The sequence below is a fragment of the Balaenoptera physalus genome (genome assembly GCF_965194825.1).
Source record: "Balaenoptera physalus genome assembly, chromosome: 18".
NCBI lineage: Eukaryota > Metazoa > Chordata > Mammalia > Artiodactyla > Balaenopteridae > Balaenoptera > Balaenoptera physalus.
The window spans coordinates 36,129,152-36,152,623 of NC_138899.1; the positions used below are offsets into that span (position 1 = coordinate 36,129,152).

General features: G+C 32.8%; 1 protein-coding gene across 1 annotated transcript in view; it reads left to right on the forward strand.

Annotated features, from left to right (window-relative positions):
• The window catches only part of KLHL1 (kelch like family member 1), a 424,255-nt gene that overhangs the window by 257,924 nt on the left and 142,859 nt on the right, over nt 1–23,472 (forward strand). Inside the window, exon 5 of the mRNA XM_082434833.1 lies at nt 8,647–8,859. Coding sequence (XP_082290959.1) covers nt 8,647–8,859 — 213 coding nt within the window. The remainder of the gene's footprint in view (nt 1–8,646; nt 8,860–23,472) is intronic.

Genomic DNA, 23,472 nt, shown 5'->3' on the forward strand with positions numbered 1-23,472 from the left:
TAAGAGCCTGAAAGGAAGGGAAATTCTGATGCAGAACAGTTAATGGCTAATGCTTATATAATATTTGCTATGTGTCAGTTACTTTTCTAAGAACAGTAAATGTATTTAATCTTCACAGTTAATCCTCACAATAGTGCTTTAAGGTGAATACTATTTTTATCCACATTTACAGATAAGGAACAAAATTCCTAACACACAGCCAGTGGGTAGCAGCGTTGGGATCTAAATCTTGGCCAACTCTCCAAGTCAATGGTAATCTATTGACTCTCCACTGTCACTAAGCCATATTATGGAACACAGTTATACCAAGAAAGAATTGGAAATAAGATCTAAGTAAGCACTCGGGAATCAGGGTGCAAGCATGTTGCATAGATCAAAGTAAACCAGTAAGTCCAAACTAGGTGGGCAGAGGAGAACCAGAAGGGGAAATTAATGGAAGGATGGATATCCCAGGTAATATAATAGGATGAAAGACTGAATCCTACTCTCAGCCATATCTTGACTAATGGTATGACTATGTATGAGCCCCTCTGAGCCTCAGCATTCCTATCTGTAAAATAACAAGGTGTTATTATCTCCTAATGAATCCCTTCCTTTTGAACTCTCAGGTAGTGCTCAAGAGCTCAGGCAGCAAATTTGACACAGACATTAAAAATTCACAGAAGCCAAATAACCAAAAATCCAAGAAATTGGTTTTAACCTGAGAGGGTCTGGACAGTAAAATCTGTGTAGGAACATTAAAGTAAGTGTTATTCTTAGCCTTTGATAATTGGGAAAGGTGCCTCTCCATGCCGTGTATTTTTAGAAAGTTTAAATCCTAGAGGCAGTGGGAAAAGTATATATAAAGAGAAGTTGATCCTGAGGGTAGACCACTTTTTCCTGTCCCCGACGCTCCTTGGCTCATGGGAAACCTAATATTTCTTAAAGGAATCATTCTATAAAATAAAGAGCCTAGAACTGATCACTTAAAAGATTGGGAATAATTACCATGTTTTCTTAAGTTTATGTGAGAGTTTTTAACATAACTATTTTAAAATTTCTCTTATGATATGTGTCATTTTCCTAGGGCTGCCATAACAAAGTACCCAAAACCGGGTAGCTTCTAACAATAGAAATTTATTCTCTTGCAGTTCTACAGGCTAAAAGTCTGAAGTCAAGATATTGGCAGGGCCAGGCTCTCTCTGAAGTTTAGGGAAGAATCTTTCCTTGGCTTTTTCAGCTCCTGGTGGTTCCTGGCAATCCTTGGCTTATGGCAGCATTACTTTTTTTTTTATTTCTTCTCACTTTAAAAAATATTTATTAACATAATTTTATATGGTTGTATAAAGTTAAATACAGTGGATATACCATAATTTGCTTAAGCAATCACCAATTGTACAATTAGCCCATTTTCTATTGTTCACTGTTGGTTTTTTTTTTTTTCTTTTTCTTCTGATAACTCATTTTTTTTTTTAACATCTTTATTGGAGTATAATTGTTTTACAATGTTGTGTTAGTTGCTGCTGTATAACAAAGTGAATCAGCTATATGTATACATATATCCCCATATCTTCTCCCTCTTGCGTCTCCCTCCAACCCTCCTTATCCCATCCCTCTAGGTGGATAGAAAGCACCCAGCTGATCTCCCTGTGCTATGCCACTGCTTCCCACTAGTTATCTATTTTACATTTGGTAGTGTATATATGTCCGTGCCACTCTCTCACTTCGTCCCAGTTTACCCTTCCCCCTCCTGTGTCCTCAAGTCCATTCTCTACACCTGTGTCTTTATTCCGGTCCTGACCCTAGGTTCTTCAGAACTTTTTTTTTTTTTTTTTTTTTTATTAGGTTCCATATATATGTATTAGCATACTGTATTTGTTTTTCTCTTTCTGACTTACTTCACTCTGTATGACAGACTCTAGGTACATCCACCTCACTACATATAACTCAATTTAATTTCCTTTTATGGCTGAGTAATATTCCATTTTGTATATGTGCCACATCTTCTTTATCCATTCATCTGTCAGTGAATACTTAGGTTGCTTCCATGTCCCGGCTATTGTAAATGGAGCTACAATGAACATTGTGGTACATGACTCTTTTTGAATTATAGTTTTCTCAGGGTATATGCCCAGTAGAGGGATTGCTGGATCATATGGTAGTTCTATTTTTAGTTTTTTAAGGAACCTCCATACTGTTCTCCATAGTGACTGTATCAATTTACATTCCCACCAACAGTGCAAGAGCGTTCCCTTTTCTCCACACCCTCTCCAGCATTTATTGTTTGTACATTTTTTGATGATTGCCATTCTGACTGCTGTGAGGTGATACCTCATTGTAGTTTTGATTTGCATTTCTCTAATGATGAGACATTAGATGGATGTTGAACATCCTTGCATGTGTTTGTTGGCAATCTGTATCTCTTCTTGGGAGAAATGTCTATTTAGGTCTTCTGCTCATTTTTGGATTGGGTTGTTCGTTTTTTTTTTGATATTGAGCTGCATGAGCTGTTTAAATATTTTGGAGATTAATCCTTTGTCAGTTGCTTCATTTGAAAATACTTTGTCCCATTCTGAGGGTTGTCTTTTCATCTTGTTTATGGTTTCCTTTACTGTGCAAAAGCTTTTAAGTTTCATTAGGTCCCATTTGTTTATTTTTGCTTTTATTTCCATTTCTCTAGGGGGAGGGTCAAAAAGGATCTTTCTGTGATTTATGTCATAGAGTGTTCTGCCTCTGTTTTCCTCTAAGAGTTTTATAGTGTCTGGTCTTACATTTAGGTTTTTAATCCATTTTGAGTTTATTTTTGTGTATGGTGTTAGGGAGTGTTCTAATTTCATTCTTTTACATGTAGCTGTCCAGTTTTCCCAGCACCACTTATTGAAGAGGCTGTCTTTTCTCCACTGTATATTCTTGCTTCCTTTATCAAAGATAAGGTGACCATATGTGCATGGGTTTATCTCTGGGCTTTCTATCCTGTTCCATTGATCTATATTTCTGTTTTTGTGCCAGTACCATACTGTCTTGATTACTGTAGCTTTGTAGTATAGTCTGAAGTCAGGGAGCCTGATTCCTCCAGCTCCACATTTCTTTCTCAAGATTACTTTGGTTATTCGGGGTCTTTTGTGTTTCCATACAAATTGTGAAATTTTTTGTTCTAATTCTGTGAAATATTGTTCACTGTGTTATTTTATTTTTTACTCAATTTTTGGGAGGAAGAATTTATTTATTTATTAGCTTTTTATATTTTTTACTATTTTAAATAATGCTGTACTGAATAATTGTGTGTATATATATATATATATATACAGATTTGTTTATATGTGCATATATATATATATATACGTGTGTTTATATATATATATATATATATATATATATATATAACTTTTTCTTCATATATTTATGGAAAGATTCCTAGAACTGGAGTTCTTGGGTTAAATTGTTATGATGCACAATGATAAATCACTTTTCAATGGTAGTGTATCAACTCATGCTTTCAGAAGTACTGTTCTTAATGGTTTTGAAATCACTGCAACCCTAATAAGCTAAAGTGCTATATTATTTTCATTTTTATTTTCAGTTTTTGATTACTAATGAAACTTTTTCTACACTAGAAGTTTGTCCTTTAAAGAATTACTATAGAAAATCTTAAAGTAGAAAAAAGCAAACAAACAACTCCTATTTGGTCTGCCTTATGAAAATGAGTTTCCATTTGGCTTAATACATATATACAGGTAAAAGACCAGTTTCAGTCATCAAAGAGATGATGGTACAGGTAGGAGGAAATGTAGCCACTATACAAGGGTTGCAATCTAGCTCTTTCTTGAAGAAGGATTCTATTCTAACCTTCGCGTACAATAATGACATTGATATTCAATATAATTTGATTAGATTTTATGAAGAATCTCTATCCAGGAGACGACACCATGTGAGTTTGAGGAAGAGGAGGTAAAGCTCTCTTCATTATTTAATCTTGTGTCAGTATTACTTTTATCTTTGTCTCTCCAATTTCACATGGCCTTCTTCCCCCTGTGTCTCCTCTGTCTTCTCATGGGGTTCTCCTCTCTGTATGACTGCATCTCTCCTAGTTTTCTTATAAGCACCCCACCATTGGATTAGGGTCCACTCCAATCCAGTAAGACCTTACCTTAACTAATTACATCTGTAATGATGCCCCATTTCTTAATAAGGTTACATTCTGAGGTTCCAAGTGAACTTGAAGTTTTGGGAAACACTATTCAATCCAGTACATGTTGTAACAGAAAAGACACTGCTTCAGGAGTCAAGAGATGCATGTTTCAATCTTACTCCTGACAATAGTAGAATCATACATGTATCAGAAACTCTCAAAGCTTTGCTGGCATAGGATGCTGATGGAATTATAACTTTATAATCCTATAACTTTAGACCAAATATTTACATTTTTCATACTTAGATAATAAGCCTCAACCAGAAGATGTAACCAATTCCCAGGCTCGCCTTTCAGTTTTCCATTTATTTGACGGTATGAGCTTCCTAAGTATTCATCTTCCTAACCAATAACTTTTTAAATGGCAATTAAATAATTTCCATACCCTCTGGTGATTTGAAATCAAGCCAGAGATTCTATACTGGTCTGGCAAAGGATTAACCTTCCCACCATAATGCTTAAAACAGTGATTGGGAGGTTCCTCTAACTGACCACTAGTTGCAAAGTGCAAGATGGTGAGACATAGGTATTAACTCAGTAGACTTTCATAGCAGTGAGTTTTCCTTGAGTTAACCATAATAAGTAGATAATGTGTTGCTTCAGTAATAGCTGTTAAAGAAGTGAACAACATTAAAGTTTATGTTAAACTTACTTGATCATTAATAAAGTATTTAACTACAGTTTAATATCCATATTTTAAACTAAACCAATAACTAAAATGTGACAATTGAAGGAATTTACTTATATTTTCCTTGACTTGATGTTACAATTAATTGTTATCTAACTTTTTAAATGGTGTAAAAAAATGAATTTCTAATGGAATATCAAATGAATTACTGCTATTTGATATATTAGCAACAATAAGATGAGGGAAAAACAATAATAGAATTAAGAGACAGAGGGAAATGAATATTAGAAAATACATTTATGTCAAATTCAGGAAATAATAATTAAAAATGGTAATATCTGTCTACTTAGAATAAAACAAAACTATGAATTTTTATAGCTAGAAAAATTATTTAAAATATTATAAAGTAGCAAAAATAGTGCACTTTAGTCTTTATTTATGTAATTAATCTGGATTATTGTCTTATGTTGTGTCTTATGCAGTGGCAACTTAAATTTGGTGGTAAAATCTTTAAAATGAACATTTCAATCTATGTGCAAAAGATGTATGTACACAGATATTCCCACTTAATGGAGACACTGTTAAAGTTTTACAATAAACTTATTCCATTATATGGTCTAAATTACACTTTCAATATTAATTTCTATGACTTTTTCTGTGTTCATTGTCAATCAAGTTAACATACCAAACATGGCACTTCATACCATATTATGTGCCTTTGTTTATATGGTCTCCCCTGGTCAGAATACATTTCTTTCTGTTTCTCATTTTCTAATTTATACTTCTACCTAATATTCTAGGTCCATTTGAAAAATAAGCTTTACAGACTTGATGACTGTCATTTTCTAGGCTTTGCATATTGTCTAGTTGTCCCATGTGTGGTAAGCTTTTTGATGTACATCCATTTTGTTCTCCTTACTACAATTATACAGGACCAAATATTAGGTGTTCAATAACTCTGTGTAGAATGAATGATTGGATAAACTTAAAATAAAGGTATTGTACAAAAAGTAAACAGGCCAAAGAGTTTTGATGCTTCTCATTACTTGATCTTCTCAGACAACAAGGAATTAGCTAAGGTATAAGGAAACTAGTGTGAATTGATATTTTTTCTTCTTCAGTGAATAAAAGATAATGAAACGAAAATAGCTTCCAGAAGCTAGATTGCAAATAACATGGGAATATTAGGCAAGATATCATTGAAGGGAGACTTGATGGAGAAAAAAAGAAAAAAGAGCTAAGGGACCTTTAGAACTCCAACGTATATAAAGAAAAAAAAGACAATATAATTTATGCATCAGTGTGATGGATTCAGTAATATCTGATACTGTCTTCTAATGCCAAGTTTATTTATAGCAGTATCTACAAACGACATTGCTTGTTTCCAAAAAATGTAGTATAATTTATAAAGATACAAAATTATGAGAATATAATCTAAATTAAGTGCAAGAATAAAAGAAGAAAAAAGAAAATCTGCTGTAGCGATATTAAATGAAGCTATTGTCAGAACTGTCTGAAAAAGAAATCAAACTATAAAAGGCTGTAGCCTTCCTATCAGCTAGATTTCAATTTGACTCTAAGTTTTCTAGAGGCCAAATAAAAAGAGAAATCTGATCAATTTCATAATTTACAGCATCCATGATAAAACCAAACCAATTTACTCAGGAGAAGTGCAATTATTCCTCCTACTAAAACCTAAAAGAAATTTCTCCCAAGGGTCATCATAAAGAGGACACTATAAAATATAATGAAATATGCCTCGAACAATATCTTTATGATAGACACTGTTGACAGTTTCATAGAGCTGCTTTTTTATGGTACCCCTCGCTATATACTGATGGTCTAGCTGTACAATTCTGTGTGTAGTTTAATAGACCCATAGATTTTTGAGTAACTGGAAAAATAGATGGACAAAAAGTCCTTTAAAGATTCTTCAAAAACTTCTTTATCTTATTGTAGCTCTTTAGAGAAATTTGGTGGCACTAAATCTCAGGGCACACAGTTCATTCATTAAGTAAATAGGTATTGGACATCTATAATTTACACAGCACTGTATTAGACACAGAGGAAACACAGGGGGCAAAAAAACCTTCATGAAATCAGCTATTATGCGATGTCATTTAAAGGTAAAGAAAATAACCAATGACTTAAAAGTAAAGTTGACTGCTTTTATGAAAGCTGAAGGCACTTCAAGCCTTGGATTCAATTCTAAGGATACACTCATAACATAGGTCAAGTGTCTCTTCAGAAAACAGGTTTGAATCTGCTCTGACATACAGATTAATGGGCACTTGCTGACTCTTCTGCTATGTTTTAGCATAGTCACAATGCCTTTTGGGGAAGAGATCTAGTCCCACTCTACTTCAGGTTTTACCCTAAAATAACCATCCTATTGAGATTTCTGCCACAACTGTGGCTTTAAAGCTACCATCTGAGAAGCCTTAGTTATATATTCCTTGGAGTTGTCTCAGGAGACATAGAAGAAGGTGGAACAAAAGTGAAGGCCAGCAGTCAAATCTCTGTCTTCTCTAACCATTTATCAGACACAGAAGACTTTGTGATGAAATGTAAGAAGATTTTTGACAAGTAGTTTTCTAAAAGTGTTTGAAAAACACTGCACTGCTCTGTACTATTTCCAAAATCTATTTTTCTCTACAAAGATCAATATATCTATTCAACAAATAAGTACTGTTCACCTGCTATGTCCAGAATCTAGATATGAAGGGTTTAATGTCGAAGTCTTTGTCTCAAGGAGCTTAAAGCTTGTGATAAGATTCCTATGTGCACCAAAGATTAGGTAGCAGTTTGGTAACTGCTGTGTCACAGATGTAAACAGCATGCACTGTGCATGCATAGAAAGTGAGGCAGTCAAATCAAATGGGAGTGAACAGAGAGCACCAGATATATATATATATATCCTATCCCTATTTAATTTTTGAATTGAATCTTGAAAAATGACACAAATTAGGAAAACAAGATGGCTAATAGTCATTTTAAGCAATGGAGTGAGGATAAGGCAAATTGAAAGAAGAGTAATTTTGTGGCTGGTGTGCCAGTAAGTTTGGAGATGAAGTGTTAGAATCAGGAAGAGGTCAGATCGTGAAGAACCAGTGTGTTTAACCAAAAGATTTGAACCAAAAAAAAAAAGCAAATTGAAACAAAAACTTTAGAGTAGTGCCATGAGCACATTGAAGTTTAGAAATATCCTCTAGTATCAGTACGGAAGGTCCACTAGAGAAGCTAAGGGTAGAATCAGGCAGAGTAACTAGGGGGGTATGGCAGCAATCTGCAAGAAAACAAATGGGACTCTGAATTAAGTCAGAGAAACTGTCATGAGAGGAGGGAGGTTTGAGAGATAATAAAAGGGTGAAACATATGGGATTTTGTGAAACCTATGGCCTACCTCTTCTCTCTTTCCCTTTCTGAATAAACTGATGCATCTTACAGTGTTACTTCTGTGTAATTTTATTCCCACTTTCTGATGAATGTACGTGTAGTCAAGTTTTTAAAAAGTTGAAATTCTATTCTTTTAATATTCACCAAGTTTTACCTAGCAGTCCACTTGAAACTTGAACATTTAATCACTTTATATTCTGCCTGCATAACAAAGCTCAACATTATAATCCTCCAGTTATTACAAGACCTGTGCTGTCTTGGATACATTTACACTTCAATTACAATTACAATGCTTTCATCGTAACAGCTTCCAGTTTCTGAAGGATTAAGTCTCAAGGATTATGTTATAATGAGAACAAAGGTTGTTGACTACTTTTCTCATTTCTTTCTGAGGTGCTTTGCTAGCTAAATAAAACCGAGGTTGAATTTATGCCAGGCTCTTTTCTCCCTGTAGGAAAACATAATGGAAGTTATGAGAAATCAAGAGTTTTTACTGCTTCCAGCTGAGGAGCTCCATAAACTCCTGGCCAGTGATGATGTCAATGTCCCTGATGAAGAAACCATCTTCCATGCATTAATGATGTGGGTCAAATATGACATGCAGAGGAGATGCAATGACTTGAGTATGCTTCTGGCCTTTATAAGACTTCCACTGCTTCCACCTCAGGTAATTACATGGGATGCTATTTTCGTAGCTACAATTGACTGAAAAATTCTGTGTTAAAATTAAACGTTACAACCCATGTTTTATTACTTATTCACATTTTTTGTTTGTTTGTTTTAATCAAACACTCTTTTTAAGGTAAATTTGCTGGTGGAAAATGCTGGGTCATGGGTCATGGGTCTGAATTCCATTTCCACAACTTACTGAGTCATGGTTATATGACTATAATTTCTCTGAAATTCAATTGCTTCATCTGTCAAATCAAATAGTACTACCACGCAAAAGTTTTATGAGGATCAAATTAGATAATATATATAAAATACTTAATCTCAATAGAATATTTAAAAGATTTTTAGAACATTTCAATTATTAATTCTCTGCTTTCCTGTTTTGATGATTGATCTAACTATCTACATATCTGTCTATCTATCTACCTAATTAGCTAGCTAGCTAGCTAGCCAGCTAGTTATCTATGAAGCTATCATCTATCTGACCTAAGATACAATAATATGATCATTCTCTGATGAATATACATATTCTGTGGCCATCCCTATGGTATTCTTAAAAGCTCAAAGCATGGGATTTCAAATTTCTATAGAAAGATAAGATATATTACTGAATAGTACAGAGTTTTGAATTAATACCATTTAGCAATTGGAATTATGGAACCTTTGATAATTGGAGCTAAGGAGAATCCACACACCAAGTGAAAAACCACCTCATTTTATTGATGAGGTATGTAGGACACAGGTGATTTGATAAAACACCAAGTTCACTCAACTTAGAAGAAGAAGAGTAATTAATTTTCCCTGATTCAGAGTCTTGTGTCTTTAAAATAACTTGTAATGTTGCAAAATTATCCATGCACAACATTGTTAACCCAGGGTGTCTGGCGTCTCAGGGTATCCAAACATAAGCTTAAAGGTGGCTCTGACCTCTGAAATGATAGATAAAATTGTGTATGTGTACATTTCTTATGAGGGATATTAAGAGCCTGTTCATTTGAATTAAAATCACTATCAACATTTTCACTAATCCACATATTACTAAGAATGTAAGATAGGGAATTAGGAAATTGGGAAACAACAATAGGCAAGTATAACATGTTAGTAACAAGAGAAGAGAGAGAGAGCTGCGTCATATATTAAGATTGGAAAGTTAAAAAAAGAAACACTTTGCCAAAATTGGGAAACAAATGAAGTTTTATGAATAAATTAATAATTGTGTTTCATTTGGCTACTGAAATAAAGAAGTAAAAGAAGAGAAAAAATTTATGGAAATCCTGCCTAAACAAATTATATTCAATAAAAGTTTATCCTAACACCAGGCTCTTATAAAAGGAAGGGAAACATCTAGTTTGGTAATGGGGCAAAGAATGAATTGGAAAGCCATGCACCGGATTTTTCTGAATCTTCCAGTGTAGGTTCTGATACGAGATAGTCTCAGAGCTTGGGCATCCTCTCTCAAGATGGAAATAGCCAATGATCACTATTAGCCAATAATAGGTAGATAGCCATTAACCAATGATAGATGATGTGGCAATTGGTCCCTTTGATCCTGCCCACCCATTTCACCTGTTTGCTGAGATGTTGGGAGTTTGGAGTTAAACTAGTACTCAAAAATCATCATATATAATAGGACACATACCAAAGGAGGCCAAGAATGTAGCCAGGGCTCCATCTTTTTCATGATGTGCCTTTTCTTCATACCCTCCTTGCCCACTCTTTTGTCATCAAAAATGGGAGCTTCTCCTACGTGTGTATCTCATCTAAACTATTACATCAGAATAGAGATGTACATTCTATTGACTCATTTGTTCCTAAGGCTACACATTACACATAGGGTTTTAATTCTGATTGGTAAAGCTGCTTTATCTTGATTAGTGAAACAATATTGATTAACATTAGAAAATAAATTATTATTATGTTTTGGTGAAACTAACTAGTAAAAGACTTTTAAGTTTAACTCATCACAGTGTCCAATAGGCATAAACACAGCATATACGTATTTTCCATTTCTCATCTCTCAACCTGGGTACATTACAAACATAACTTTATATATACTTTCAAGCAACATATGTGCAGGGGGAAAAATAAAGCACATTTTCTTTTCATAAAAATGTCTTTAGATATAGGAGGGGCTATTGCTTCCATAACTAATATTAATGAATTACATGTCATTATAAGCACTTTTTGTACAGTATTTCTAATCTTAAAAAATACAATTGCAAGGTAGGGGTTATTAATTATATTATGCAGAGGGATAAACAAGTTCAAAGAAGTTAAGTGATTTTTCAAAGGTCATAGAGCTAGTGAAAAATCCAGTTTTCCTGCAAATCTAGGCTAGCCAGATATGAACATACACAGGGATATTTCTACTGTGAATGTATGTTGTTTCCTAATTTGCTGTCTCAACTTGAAGATCATTAAAATGTTCTGAATACAGCAATTCTGAAGATTCCTATTAAAAGCCTGAGAAAGGAAGAAGAGTGACGGGATTGGAATTAACGTGCATTTATTTCTTTCTTCAGTCACCAAACATATATTTTATCTTATTTAATTTCTATAATATTCTTATGCAGTAAATATCATTATTATTTTTTGACAAATGAGTAAATTGAGAATCGACATGCTAATCATTTTTCTAGTAAATTGTAGAGCTCAGACTACTCTAATTGTGTTTGATACTGTCTTTCTTCTCCTACTGATGAGAAATAAGTGCAAAGTTTATTTCTGCAGATGGTTTCCTATTTACCTCAATGTCCAGCCAGAGTTTTAAAAAGTTTAATTAAATCTAGAATTTTCCAGCCTTTGCATGAATTTTCAAAGCTACTAAGCATCTCAAGGTTCTTAGGAAAAGCCGTATGATGATCAGAAAACACTTTTTTCTTGGGTTTTGGAGGCAGTAAATATTTTCTATTGAAATAGAATAGCTAATACTGAAATAAATTCAATTGACTTTGCAATAGAAAGGACCAGAGGAAAAGGCAAAATCAAAGAAATACATAATTGAGATATACTCTAAGAAATGGTAAATGGTGAATGATTTCTATTATCTTTTTAAATAAGTAAGGAACAGAATTTTGCATAATAGTTTTCATGTTTTTCTTGGATACCTAGGGGGGTTAAAATTTCAAAAGAATTGGAAAAAATATGGAAATTTCTTTTAAAAGAATGGGTGATTATGTATACAAATATACATATCACAAGGAGGCTACTCAATTTGATTCACTTATTTTTCTATATTTCCTTTTTCAAAGATGCAACAAAAGAACATGTCGCTATGCGATAAACAACACATTTTAACATTTTGTAACTATTGTTTCCACTGGTTTTAACTCATTTCATAAAATGGATCTTTGTAATAGGTACATATATATTTACTTGTTATATGCGTATTTTAAAAGTATACATAAGTATCTATTTTGGTGTGCATTTTTCTAATGAGTGATTTAGAGAGTAGAAGCATGGTGCTCTCAAAAAGTACAGGTCCATGTATGATCAAGTCAAAAGTCTTCAGGGAAATTCAGTTTTATCACAGTCAGAAATTATTTAAAAGTTTGGAGATATACAGATAAACTTTGCTTCATGTCTTAGAACTGGTGTTGTTTATCTCTTTAGAGACAACAAGGAGAACCCTTTCTCACAACTTTCTAATAAGTATACCTACTGACTCTTAAGATAAATAAATAGTAGTGTCTGTTTATGTGTATAAACATTTACTTTTATTTTCTGTAGCAAAATGTGAAAGGAAAAAGCAAGTTGCAATGGATAACAAAATATTGCCTAGGTTTAGAGGAATATTATTTATAATCAAATAATAAAAAAATTTAAAAATAACAGGAATTAATTAAGGAAATTAAGGAAACAGATGCTACCTCTATCTTACAGGAATTAATTCTTTTTATGCAAAGCTATAATAAATTTATTCCAAAAGATTCTTTATGGCAGTTACAGCAATTCAAGAGGGGAGAGGTCTTCAATCATTTACCCCATTGGAAATGTGACAGTTGATTAGATACCAGAGACATAAAAACTCTGTTGTCTATAAAAATTACAGCCACAACTAAAAAAACTAATGAAAAGCCAGCAAAATGACAAAGAGCGAATAAATAGAAAAAGAGCAGTCATAAATCATAGCGTAAGATATACAGAATAGATTACACTTCTGAGTAATTTATGTTTTATTTGATTTTACTTCCCCAAAGCAAGCATAGATAAACTACTCCTTGATAAACCCAACAGTTCTCTACTTTTGTCAGTATAACATTCACTGTTTAGAGTATTATATATCTTATCTTTAAAAAGGAAAAACTCTTAACTCTTACAAATGAGTAACGCAAAAAGAATCAATCAAACACATTAACATAATCCATTACCAGTCTTTGTTACTTTTTCATTTTTGTTTTCTTTTTTTTCTCTCTGATTTGCTTGCTGTCTGATTAGTTAATTATTATACCAGGCCATCATCAAATAAATAGTCTTCTCCATAAAATTAGAGTATAAGAGTTTTAAAAAATTGTGAAATAATGTTATTCTTCTCCAAAAGAGACCTTGAAAACTGTGTCTTTAAAACAGAAACACAGACAATGTATACTTCTAAAATCTTATAGATTTATCTTAAATACTATTTAGATTCATGATCTTTTAACCTACTATGACATTCACAGTTCAAGTTACAACATTAAGAAAATACAAAACCTTTTTATTTCAGTAAGTTTTAAGTCAACAGATTGTTAATGTAAAAAACGATTTGCACACGCACAAACTCATACATTCACGTTACACCCTTTGGTCAAGTAAAGCGAGTGGAGGAGAGTTGTAACCTATTCTGAAAGCCTTTATTTCTGCTACAGTATATCAAGTGTTTCTGCCTTTATCAAAGGCTGATCACACTGTTTCTGGTTTTTATCCCATCTTTCTTCATATTGAAATTTCTCTATTGCAATGACTCCTTCTATATTTTCTATTATGAATTTTACTCTATTTTGGATCATTCCAAGTAACTTACAAAACTTGCTTCAGACATATTAAACAAAACAAAATTTCTCATATTCCTTTCCACCAACTACTCCAATTCCCTGTTCCCTTTTCCAGCAAAATATGTAGTTATCGTTTATGGTTATTAACTCTACTTACTTGTAATCATCATTCTTTCTTCAATTCACTATAACAGTTCTTTGAACTAATCAAGATCACTCAAAACCTCCATGCTGTCATTTTTCCCCCATCTCACTTGTTTTCATTTTACTTGGCTTCTCAGCAGCCTTTGACACAATCAATCTGGCCATTCTTACTCAATGATAATTGTTAATTCTTTCTGCTTTCTGATGTTGCAATGACCTGGGACACCATATTTTCTGTCAAGAATAGCATTTACCTCCATACTTTTAAATACTATCTGGGAGTCAATTATAAATTCTGATCGTATATCTCTAGCTCTAAACTTTTCCTGAAAGATAGATTCAAATACCCAATTAACTACTTGATATCTCCCATTAGATATCCAACAGCTATTCAAATCTTCACATGTCCAAAATGGAAGATTTCAAAGTCCCAAGACTCCATCCATGCCCACTTCCTCAGTAAATATCACTACAAAACATTCAGTTGTTCAGGCCTAAATCCTAGAATCATTTTTAATTCTCTACTTTGCATTGCATTTAGCATTCATTTCCTTAGGAAGTCCTTTTGACTGCACTCCTCCAAACCATATCCTGAATCCTGAATCTGTTCTTATTTTTTTAAAAACATCTCTACAACCACATGCTAAAACAAGCCACAGTATCTTTCTCCTGTACAGTTGAAATAGCCTGCTATTTATTATTCTAACTTTTATGCTTAACCACTGCCATAACTTTCATTTAACAAGCAAACATAATTTTTACAGTATGAATCAATTCATCTCAAACTTAAGCTTTAGACACTTAGAACAAAATTCTAATATCCCTGTTGTACAAGGCCCTACATCAACAGTCCCATGACCACTCCTCTGACCTCATTTCCTACCAGTTCTCAAGACCCTACAGGCACACTGATATTCTTTCTGTTTCTTGAACAAGTCAGGTTTATTTCTTCTCTAGTACATTTGTACCAGCTGATTCTGGGGACTAGAAACCCTGGCACCCAAGAGAAGAGGGTGGTGGTGATACAGTTTTCTAAGGGGTAAGCAATGAAAGGGGAGGCATAGTCTAGAGATAATTAAAGACAGCAATAAAACTGACTAAACATCGGTGAGCTTTTATCATTACTATACCTTGGCAATTCTAAACAATACCAGGGATAATACATTCCTACCTGCTGGGTAGAATGGCCCATCACACCCCTTTTCTGGTCCTTCCCTGCCAAAAGGTGTTCACCCCATCATGGCATGACCGACTCTTTCTTATTAAATACATCTCACCTTAAATGTGTCTTCTTAGCACTTTCATCTACTGTGTTCTTGTTTAGTCATAGTTTGTTTTCATCTCTTTCCTTATAACTATATTTTTCAGAAAATCAGACTTGAAGTTCTTGTTCACAAAGTTCCTGGCATAGTTGATACTCAATAAGTATTTGTTGAATCACCAAATGGAAAGTTTATGTTAAGTCTTAGGAATTTTAGCTTCATTTTTTCTAACTCTCTGTTGATGTATGATTTGTCTGTAATGTGAGAGAAAGCTCTGCATTGGTGTGTTATCATGGACCTAACAGTGGATACTAGGAACATGGTCATAAAGAGGGATCGTAGCACATTGATTCAGACTTTACTAAAAACCCATTATTCAATGGACAATGGAAGGCCAATCTTGAATAGGATATAACCTCTTATCTCTTTGTTCTATTAGACAAATTAGTAAAATAAATTTATCAGAATGACATACATAAGTCAGTGGTGTATTTAAAAATAAAATGGCTATAAGAAAAATTGGTTTCATTTTCACAGCTAGCATAATAAACCAGAAAGCAAAAGTCCATTTCATGAGGAAAGGAAAACTGAACTTAAATATTAAACTAGTTCATAAGCATTTTAAATAATATAAGCATATTAAATAATATACATAGAATTTATCAAGAGGCCACACAGTGCAAGAACAATTATTTTTCTCAGTTAAACATTAAAAAGGGAATTTCATTTCTTGTTCATGCTTATTGTATAAGAATGATAAAATTAAAATGGAATATATTAATTTGTAAGAGGACTAAGAAAAATTGTGGAACATTTGTAATAAAGCAAAAGCCATTTAAATCATTCAGACTTTTGCAGTGATTTTAATTTAGGATTTAGGGAAATTTTAATGAACTATTAAAGCCATTTTAATATTTTAGTAAGTGGAGTTTATAGAGATGAAATCTGGAGACTAAAATCGGATCCTTAGACTTACGAACACTCAGTCTTTTGGCAAATCTCAAGGCTAAGACCTCAGAAGAGAAAATTTACATTGATCCAATTATAAAATTATTCTTTTATTTTGTTAAGTGATTTGTTTGAAATATACATAAAATATATACATTCCTGCATCTTCTTGTCCACATTGCTATTTTTAGAAAATATTTTTGCTTGCTACTCTTTGAGGAACAATAAGGTAGCCTTTGGGGTTGAAGCAGAGTGATACAAGGGATGAGTTGCTAGAATTCAGAGAAGGGAAAAAGCAAATCATTAAGTGTTTAGGAAACTATTCTAAGAACTTTGGCATTTCCTTGGAGTGTAATGGAAGCTGTTGCAGGGTTTTGAGTAGAGGAGCGTCTGATCTAATGTACACAAGTCAATGGACTCTCTCTTGTTGCTGTGTTGAGAGTATACTGGAGGGAAACAAGAGTGGAAAATGGAAATCAGTTAATAGCTGATAGCAATTTAGAAGTGAGAGGCTTTTGAAGAGGTCAGATGATGGTAATAAGTTAGTAGCTATGAAGATAGTGAGAAGTGTTTTCATCCTAGATATATTTTAAAGTATAGCTGGTTAGTTCGGGGAATGAGAAAGAGAGGAATCATAGAGATTCCAGGGTGTTTTGGCTTGAGCGCCAATGAGGAAGGATGTACTTTTAAGATTTCTATGAGGCCTCTAAGTGGATGTGTTGAGTAGGCACTGAATGCATCATTCAGGAGTTGTGGAGAAATGGCCAGGAGATATAAAGTAGGAAACTGTTGGCAAATAGATATAATTTAAAGACATGATGTGGGGTGGTCTCACCATAGAAGTGAGTTTAGATAAATAAGAGAAGAGGATTAAGAATGATGTTCTAGGACATCAAAACATTACAAAACTAGAGATAAAAAGAAGAAGGATCCTAGTGACTGAAATGGAGAAACTAATCAAATAGAGTAAAAACCAAGGGAGCTTAATGTCCTGGAATTTCAGGGAATAAACCAACATAAAGGAGTGTGGATGCTGCTGAGAGGTCAAATAGACTGATGCCCAATACTTGATTTTTGAACTTAATAAAATGAAAGCCATTGATGACTTTGACAAGATTCGTTTCTGTGGAATAGAGCTAAGCAAACATGGGAAAACTGGAATTTAAAAGAGTCACTACATAGAATCTTTAAAACTGCAAAACTGAACTGAAAAATTAGCCTAAAGGTGTCTGGTTTCGTCAGCCTGGATCCACTGGTGAGAAACAAACATTGAAATTTCAGCATGAAAAATTTAAATAAAGAATCATTAAATATAACAAATATTTAGAGTAAGGAAGGATTGGAAAGTAAGAAATTAAGAGAACTCTAAATAATACAGAAATATCAGATATAAAGAGTAGCTACTACCTATAAGGCTAATACCAACCCCCAGAGCTGAGATCTGGACCTCCTTGAAGAGGGAACAACCATGGCTTCCTGGATGGAAGAGGAGTCACTGTGGTATAGCAAATGGCAAGACTTGATAGAAACCTGTTCTCCAGAACTTACTAGAAATCTTCCCCTTACATGTCTCAAAAGAGACACCCTACCGCCCTGGGGAACTTGCAGGTAAGTGGGCTCATACCAGGAAACAAAATCTTTCCACCTGCAATATCTCTCCAGCGTCCTCTACTGACAATGCTTACCATAGTGCCAGTGGCAAAGAAAAATTATTTAAAGGACCCATTTTCACAAAACAACCTAAAAGGATGATTTTGGAACTGAGAGTTAATAAACTGACAAATGCAAAGCTGAAGGAGTGGAGCCAAGCATTTTTGTATACTTACAGGTGTGATCCAGAAGAGAGGGAAATTTGATGATGTAATAAGAGAGAGGGAAGAATTGTTGGAAAATTTTCTTTGAATGTACTAGAGTAGGTAGGATTTCATGCACAAATGGATAGATTGGCTTTAGAAAAGAGAATTGGAAAATTATCTACGTCAACAAGTGAAAAAAATATCTGTGTGCAGATGTGTAGGTGAGCAGATGCAATGGTGGATCCTACATTTGACTCTGACATTAATTCAGTGTTTGATCATGGAAAGTATACCTCATTTCATTAGACCTTAGTTTCCACATCAGGGCAAGGAGAAGATGGAAATACCTCTTCTGAGAGTAACATTGTACGATTGAAAATAGGTTTTAATTTCCTAAGAATTGATGCCTCCTCAAAATTCTGTGACATAGATAATTTTATAGAGAATTAGGATATTCATGCCTCCCCATGTGAAAAAAAATACGTAATGTTTCAAAACTTTCATGAATTTTTCATTGTTTTCAAAATATACTAATGTAAAGCAAAAAACAACTTGAAGAATGCCTTTTGCTCACCAAATAAATGGTCTTTCATGAAATATAGATTCCTTCCATTGTAGTCATTTTTTCCTAAGTCATCATTTACAACTTTTAAATGACAAAGAAAATAAAAAACTTAAACAATAAACTGTTAGGATTACTTTGCAAATTTCTATAATTTAAAGTATTCCTAAGAGGAAAGGAAGCAAACTAGAAGCTATGGGAAGAAAACACAAGTGAACTGAATTTTATCAAACAGGTACTGAAATAACTACTACTGTGATTTCAATTTACAAGAGTATCAGACAAATTAAACAGTTTATTATTTTAATGATTATGAAAATGGAAAAAAATACCCCCTAGAGAAGAGCAATTCAACATTGATGACTACCCAGAGAATTAGGCACATATACTCTTTTCCATTCTAATTAAATGGAAAATGCCCATAGGTCACCCAAAATAACAGTTGTTCTTTTAATAATATTTAAAAAAATAACAGTACCTGCTAATGATAAGAAGTGATAAACACTTGTATATTATTTTTCATAAATATTCAAAATTTATTTATCCAAATATTTATTATGCAATTTCAATATTCTAACCATTAAGCAAATGGCACACATGTTAATTTAATATTTCCTACATATACATCAAATTTTCCAATTCAACTCCTGAAAAATTGGAGGAAATTTTATTTACTTTCTATATGATCAATTTAAGTTAATGAAAACAATTCAGAAATTGCTATTATCAGAAATATTTGTTAGTCTTCTGTCACTTAACCTCATCAAGTGGAATTCATCAGATGGATACATTACTTTTTGTCTTTTTTGAACCAAACAATAGTTTATGAAACATTAGTGTGCTTTTTTGTAACCTTTGTTAATTTGAAGTTGTGTTTACTCCAACATTTTCTACCCACTGTTAGCTTCCTTATCAGACCAATACAAATCAACTTAGAATTAATTTTTTCATAATTTCCAAAGATGATAGTGAATGATCACATGATGCAATACTAAAATGTGTATGTACCTTACTTTCTCAGATTTTTATTGCCTAAAAGACTTTCAAGACCAGCACCCTAATATTTTGCCTGTGGAATCTGAGGTTCTGAGAATTAAATAAGACTATTTTATGTAATTTTTTAATTTTAATAACTTATAGATACATGTAAAATGGAATTTAGGAATCCTAATTCTCAAATGATATTTTTCCATCTATGAGAACAAGCTTTCCAACAATAAAATTATCTTTTGACTCTCATTTAGGACAAGTTGAAATATAAACTGTCATCATGACACCAGAGCAGAAAGGACAACACAGATACTGAATATGTCAAATTTTTTGTGTTATAGCTCAAGTGTAAAGCTAGATAACTTAAACCACAAAGACTAATTTTATTGTAATTCAAAGAAAAATTTTTCCTGACCAATTAAGTAATATTTTATTATCTATAAATGTTTTCCTTGAAATTTATGATCATATAATTATTTGCTGAGTTTCTCAATGTTCATTACAACCATCTTAATAAATATATTCATATAATTTACTTCTCTATATAAATACTGTCTTTAAATGTATTTTATTGCATAACTAATGAAATTAATGTAATCATGTTTATATTTTTAAACTACCAATTTTACTTTTTAAATATATAATCTGTGTATGTCTATATTGATTAACATTTTCAGTAGTCATGATGTCTATTTTATGATTTATTTAGGAGTAAGATATGCTGGTATAATACTAAATGCTTTATGCATATTATCTCCTTAAATATTTTACTACATACATATTGTTATACTGTAGATATTTAGTTTATACATGAGGAAATTGAAACTTAGTTAAATTACCCAAAGTCAAGTATAGTAGAAAAGGGATTAAATAGAATATTGCATGCAAAATATTTAATAATTTTTTTCAAAATGCATTTAAATTTTGATCATTAAAATTCTAACAGTCTTCTTATGATTGTTTCACATGCTCTTTTTTTCTTTGGTCATAAATTAATTAAAGAACAGCATTCTGAGAATGTTATTGTGATATTTTAAATATTTCAGGTATACTTCTGAGGACTCAGTTTTTCGCTAAAAACCTACCTTTATTTGGCATGGAATAATAAATTGATAAATAGATGTTTAAATAATCAAATTTAATCATTAACTTTAAAGCAAAATATTTCTTTTTTATTCTAAAGAACTTTTAAAAAATAAATATAATGGCGCCTGACTGAAAAACAGCTTTTAAAAATAACTACTATATACATCTTAGTCTATCACTAAAGTCTTCTGGTGTTTCAAGGACATGGCTACATATATGTTTCCCATTTCCCTGGTGTAATTAGGTGTTGAAATTACACCTAATTTCAACACCTGGGGGGCGGGGGGTGGTTGGGGAGAGTTAATCAGTGACAAACAAAAAGTGAAAATAGAAGAGAAGACAGATTAAAAGTTAATATTTTCATTATTTATTTTAAAATTGTCATATATTGTACTATAGAATTCCTGACCAGTCCACCTACACTTAAAGGTATATTTACTTCCTTAAAATATTTTAAATATTATTTCACATAAAAGTTATTTGATAGACTATGTTAAGGAGATCTTTAATTGCTTGTTTTTTATTTCCACCTGGGTATTAATAAAATACAGTTCCTGAGGTTATACATTCTTATTGTGGTAGTTTTGAAAAAATCAAATCCTTCACAATTCCATGGTTAACATTTTTATTTTTCTTCTAGTACTTCAGGCAGCCTAGAGTTATATATTATTCAATACTTGGGCAGATTAAATACACATTAAACATATGTAAAAGGATGAAACATGTGATCTTGAAGACTAAAATATACTGTATTTCCCACAGGATAAAGTGGCAAATGTTGATGCTGAAATTATAAAATTACTAAAACAACAACAAAAACATGGTGTGTTTTCTATGATTAAGCCTTCTTATTACCTCTACATTTGGTTTCTGAAAGATTTGCTCTAGACTAGCATTTCCCAGCACTTTATCCCTGGATAAATAGTATTTAAAGGTATTTATCACAAAAGTGTTTCATGTTAAAAAAAAAAAAAAAGTTTATAAACCCATCTTACCTTGTCCCCCTTTTAAAACTTCACAATGCAGATTGTCACAGTAATCTCTTAATAAAGAAATTCACTTAATTCTAACTCATGGAATCACTGATTTTTCTGAGGAGCACTTATCTCAAGTAAAGGCTATTGATGTCTCATGGAAAGAATAGTCTACTAAACACAGTAGGGAAGCACTGTTCTGGGTGGTTTTATTTTCTAGAGTTTTGGAATTCTTAATGGTAAAGTTTAATATACACTGGATTTTCATTTAGAGTAAATTATCCTAAATTAAGGGTGTTATAAGGTGTGCTTATATTTAAAGAAATTGGCTTTCTTCCACTTCTATGAGTCTGTCTACCACAAAGTAGCCTGCAGAACTGGCTTTGCTGAACTGGAAAAGCAGCATATTCAGTGAATTCAATAAGTTGACTTATAAAGACCTGGAAATAGAGTCATAAGTAATAATGAGTGTGTTATTCTCGATTCAGTCAGCTGTGGGGATTTTTCAAACCATTAAACAACTTCCCAATTTGCTACAAATTCAGCATAAGTGCTGCACTGTTTTCAAAAGGAGGCTAAGACTAAGAGATGGCAAATATATGGTAAGAATTTAGGGAGTGATGAATATTTAATCACAATGAACACCTGAAATCTGGTTTCAGGGAGTAGTCACTCATAATATTCATCTATTATAACAGTAAAAGATGTAACTTGATTCTGACCATGAGTTTTCATCTCATGCTAATATACATTCATGTTAATGCCTGCCATCTCAGAATATCCCAAATATATATATATATATAATTAGACAGTTAAATAGGCTATGTCTGAAATATAAAGATCTGTTTAAATGATAAATTGATCTGATTGATCAATTTTTTAGGAGAATGGAATGGCATTTTGTTCTGATCACATGTCCAGAAATGAAGCCTAGATATGTGTTTTCTTTTTAAATAACGTCTCAACCGCTATTGCCTTCTTACTCCATGTGTCCCCAAGTTTATTTTTTTTTTTTGTAAATATACGTTTTCTTTTAAAAGTCCTCAGTTTCCTTTCCCTGTTTATTATCATTGCCTTTAGATTATGCCTTACCATTTTTTGAAAGGACTCCATGCTAATTACATAACTCCAGTGACATCTTTCCCCACCTGTATCTATTCCTCACAATGCTTTCAGAGTGAATTTTTTTAAACACAATTTTAATTATAATGTTAGTTGGCTTTGGAACATACACATCAGATACTTATAAACCATACAATATTCATAGCATTACATTCTTTGTTACAATCTTCTTTCCTATAGTTATTAATCTACTTGTAGAAAGCAACGGGATTTTTAAAAATTGTTTTCTGGTTTAGCACATGACAAGACTTCTAACCTCTACATCCATAACCTGAACCTCATAGTCAGACATGCATGTGTTTGACTAACTACCTGCTTTACCATTAAAAAGTCAACTTGGGGTTGACTCTCCTTTGAGGCACTTCCTTGACCACTTCTATCCATTTTCAGAGATGGGTGCTCCTCTCATTGTTCTTATAGCCCTCTGTTTTTTGTTTTGTTTTGTTTTGTTTTGTTTTGTTTTTAAAGGAGGGCAGCACTCAGGCTTTATTTTTTATTTTTTTAATACATTTATTTATTTTTTGACTGTGTTGGGTCTTTTTTGCTGTGCACAGGTTTTCTCTAGTTGTGGTGAGCGGGGGCTACTCTTCATTGCATTGCGTGGGCTACTAATTGCAGTGGCTTCTCGTTGCAGAGCACGGGCTCTAGGCGCGTGTCTTCAGTAGCTGTGGAACATGGGCTGAATAGTTGTGGCTCACAGGCTCTAGAGCACAGGATCAGTAGTTGTGGTGCATGGGCTTTATTGCTCCAC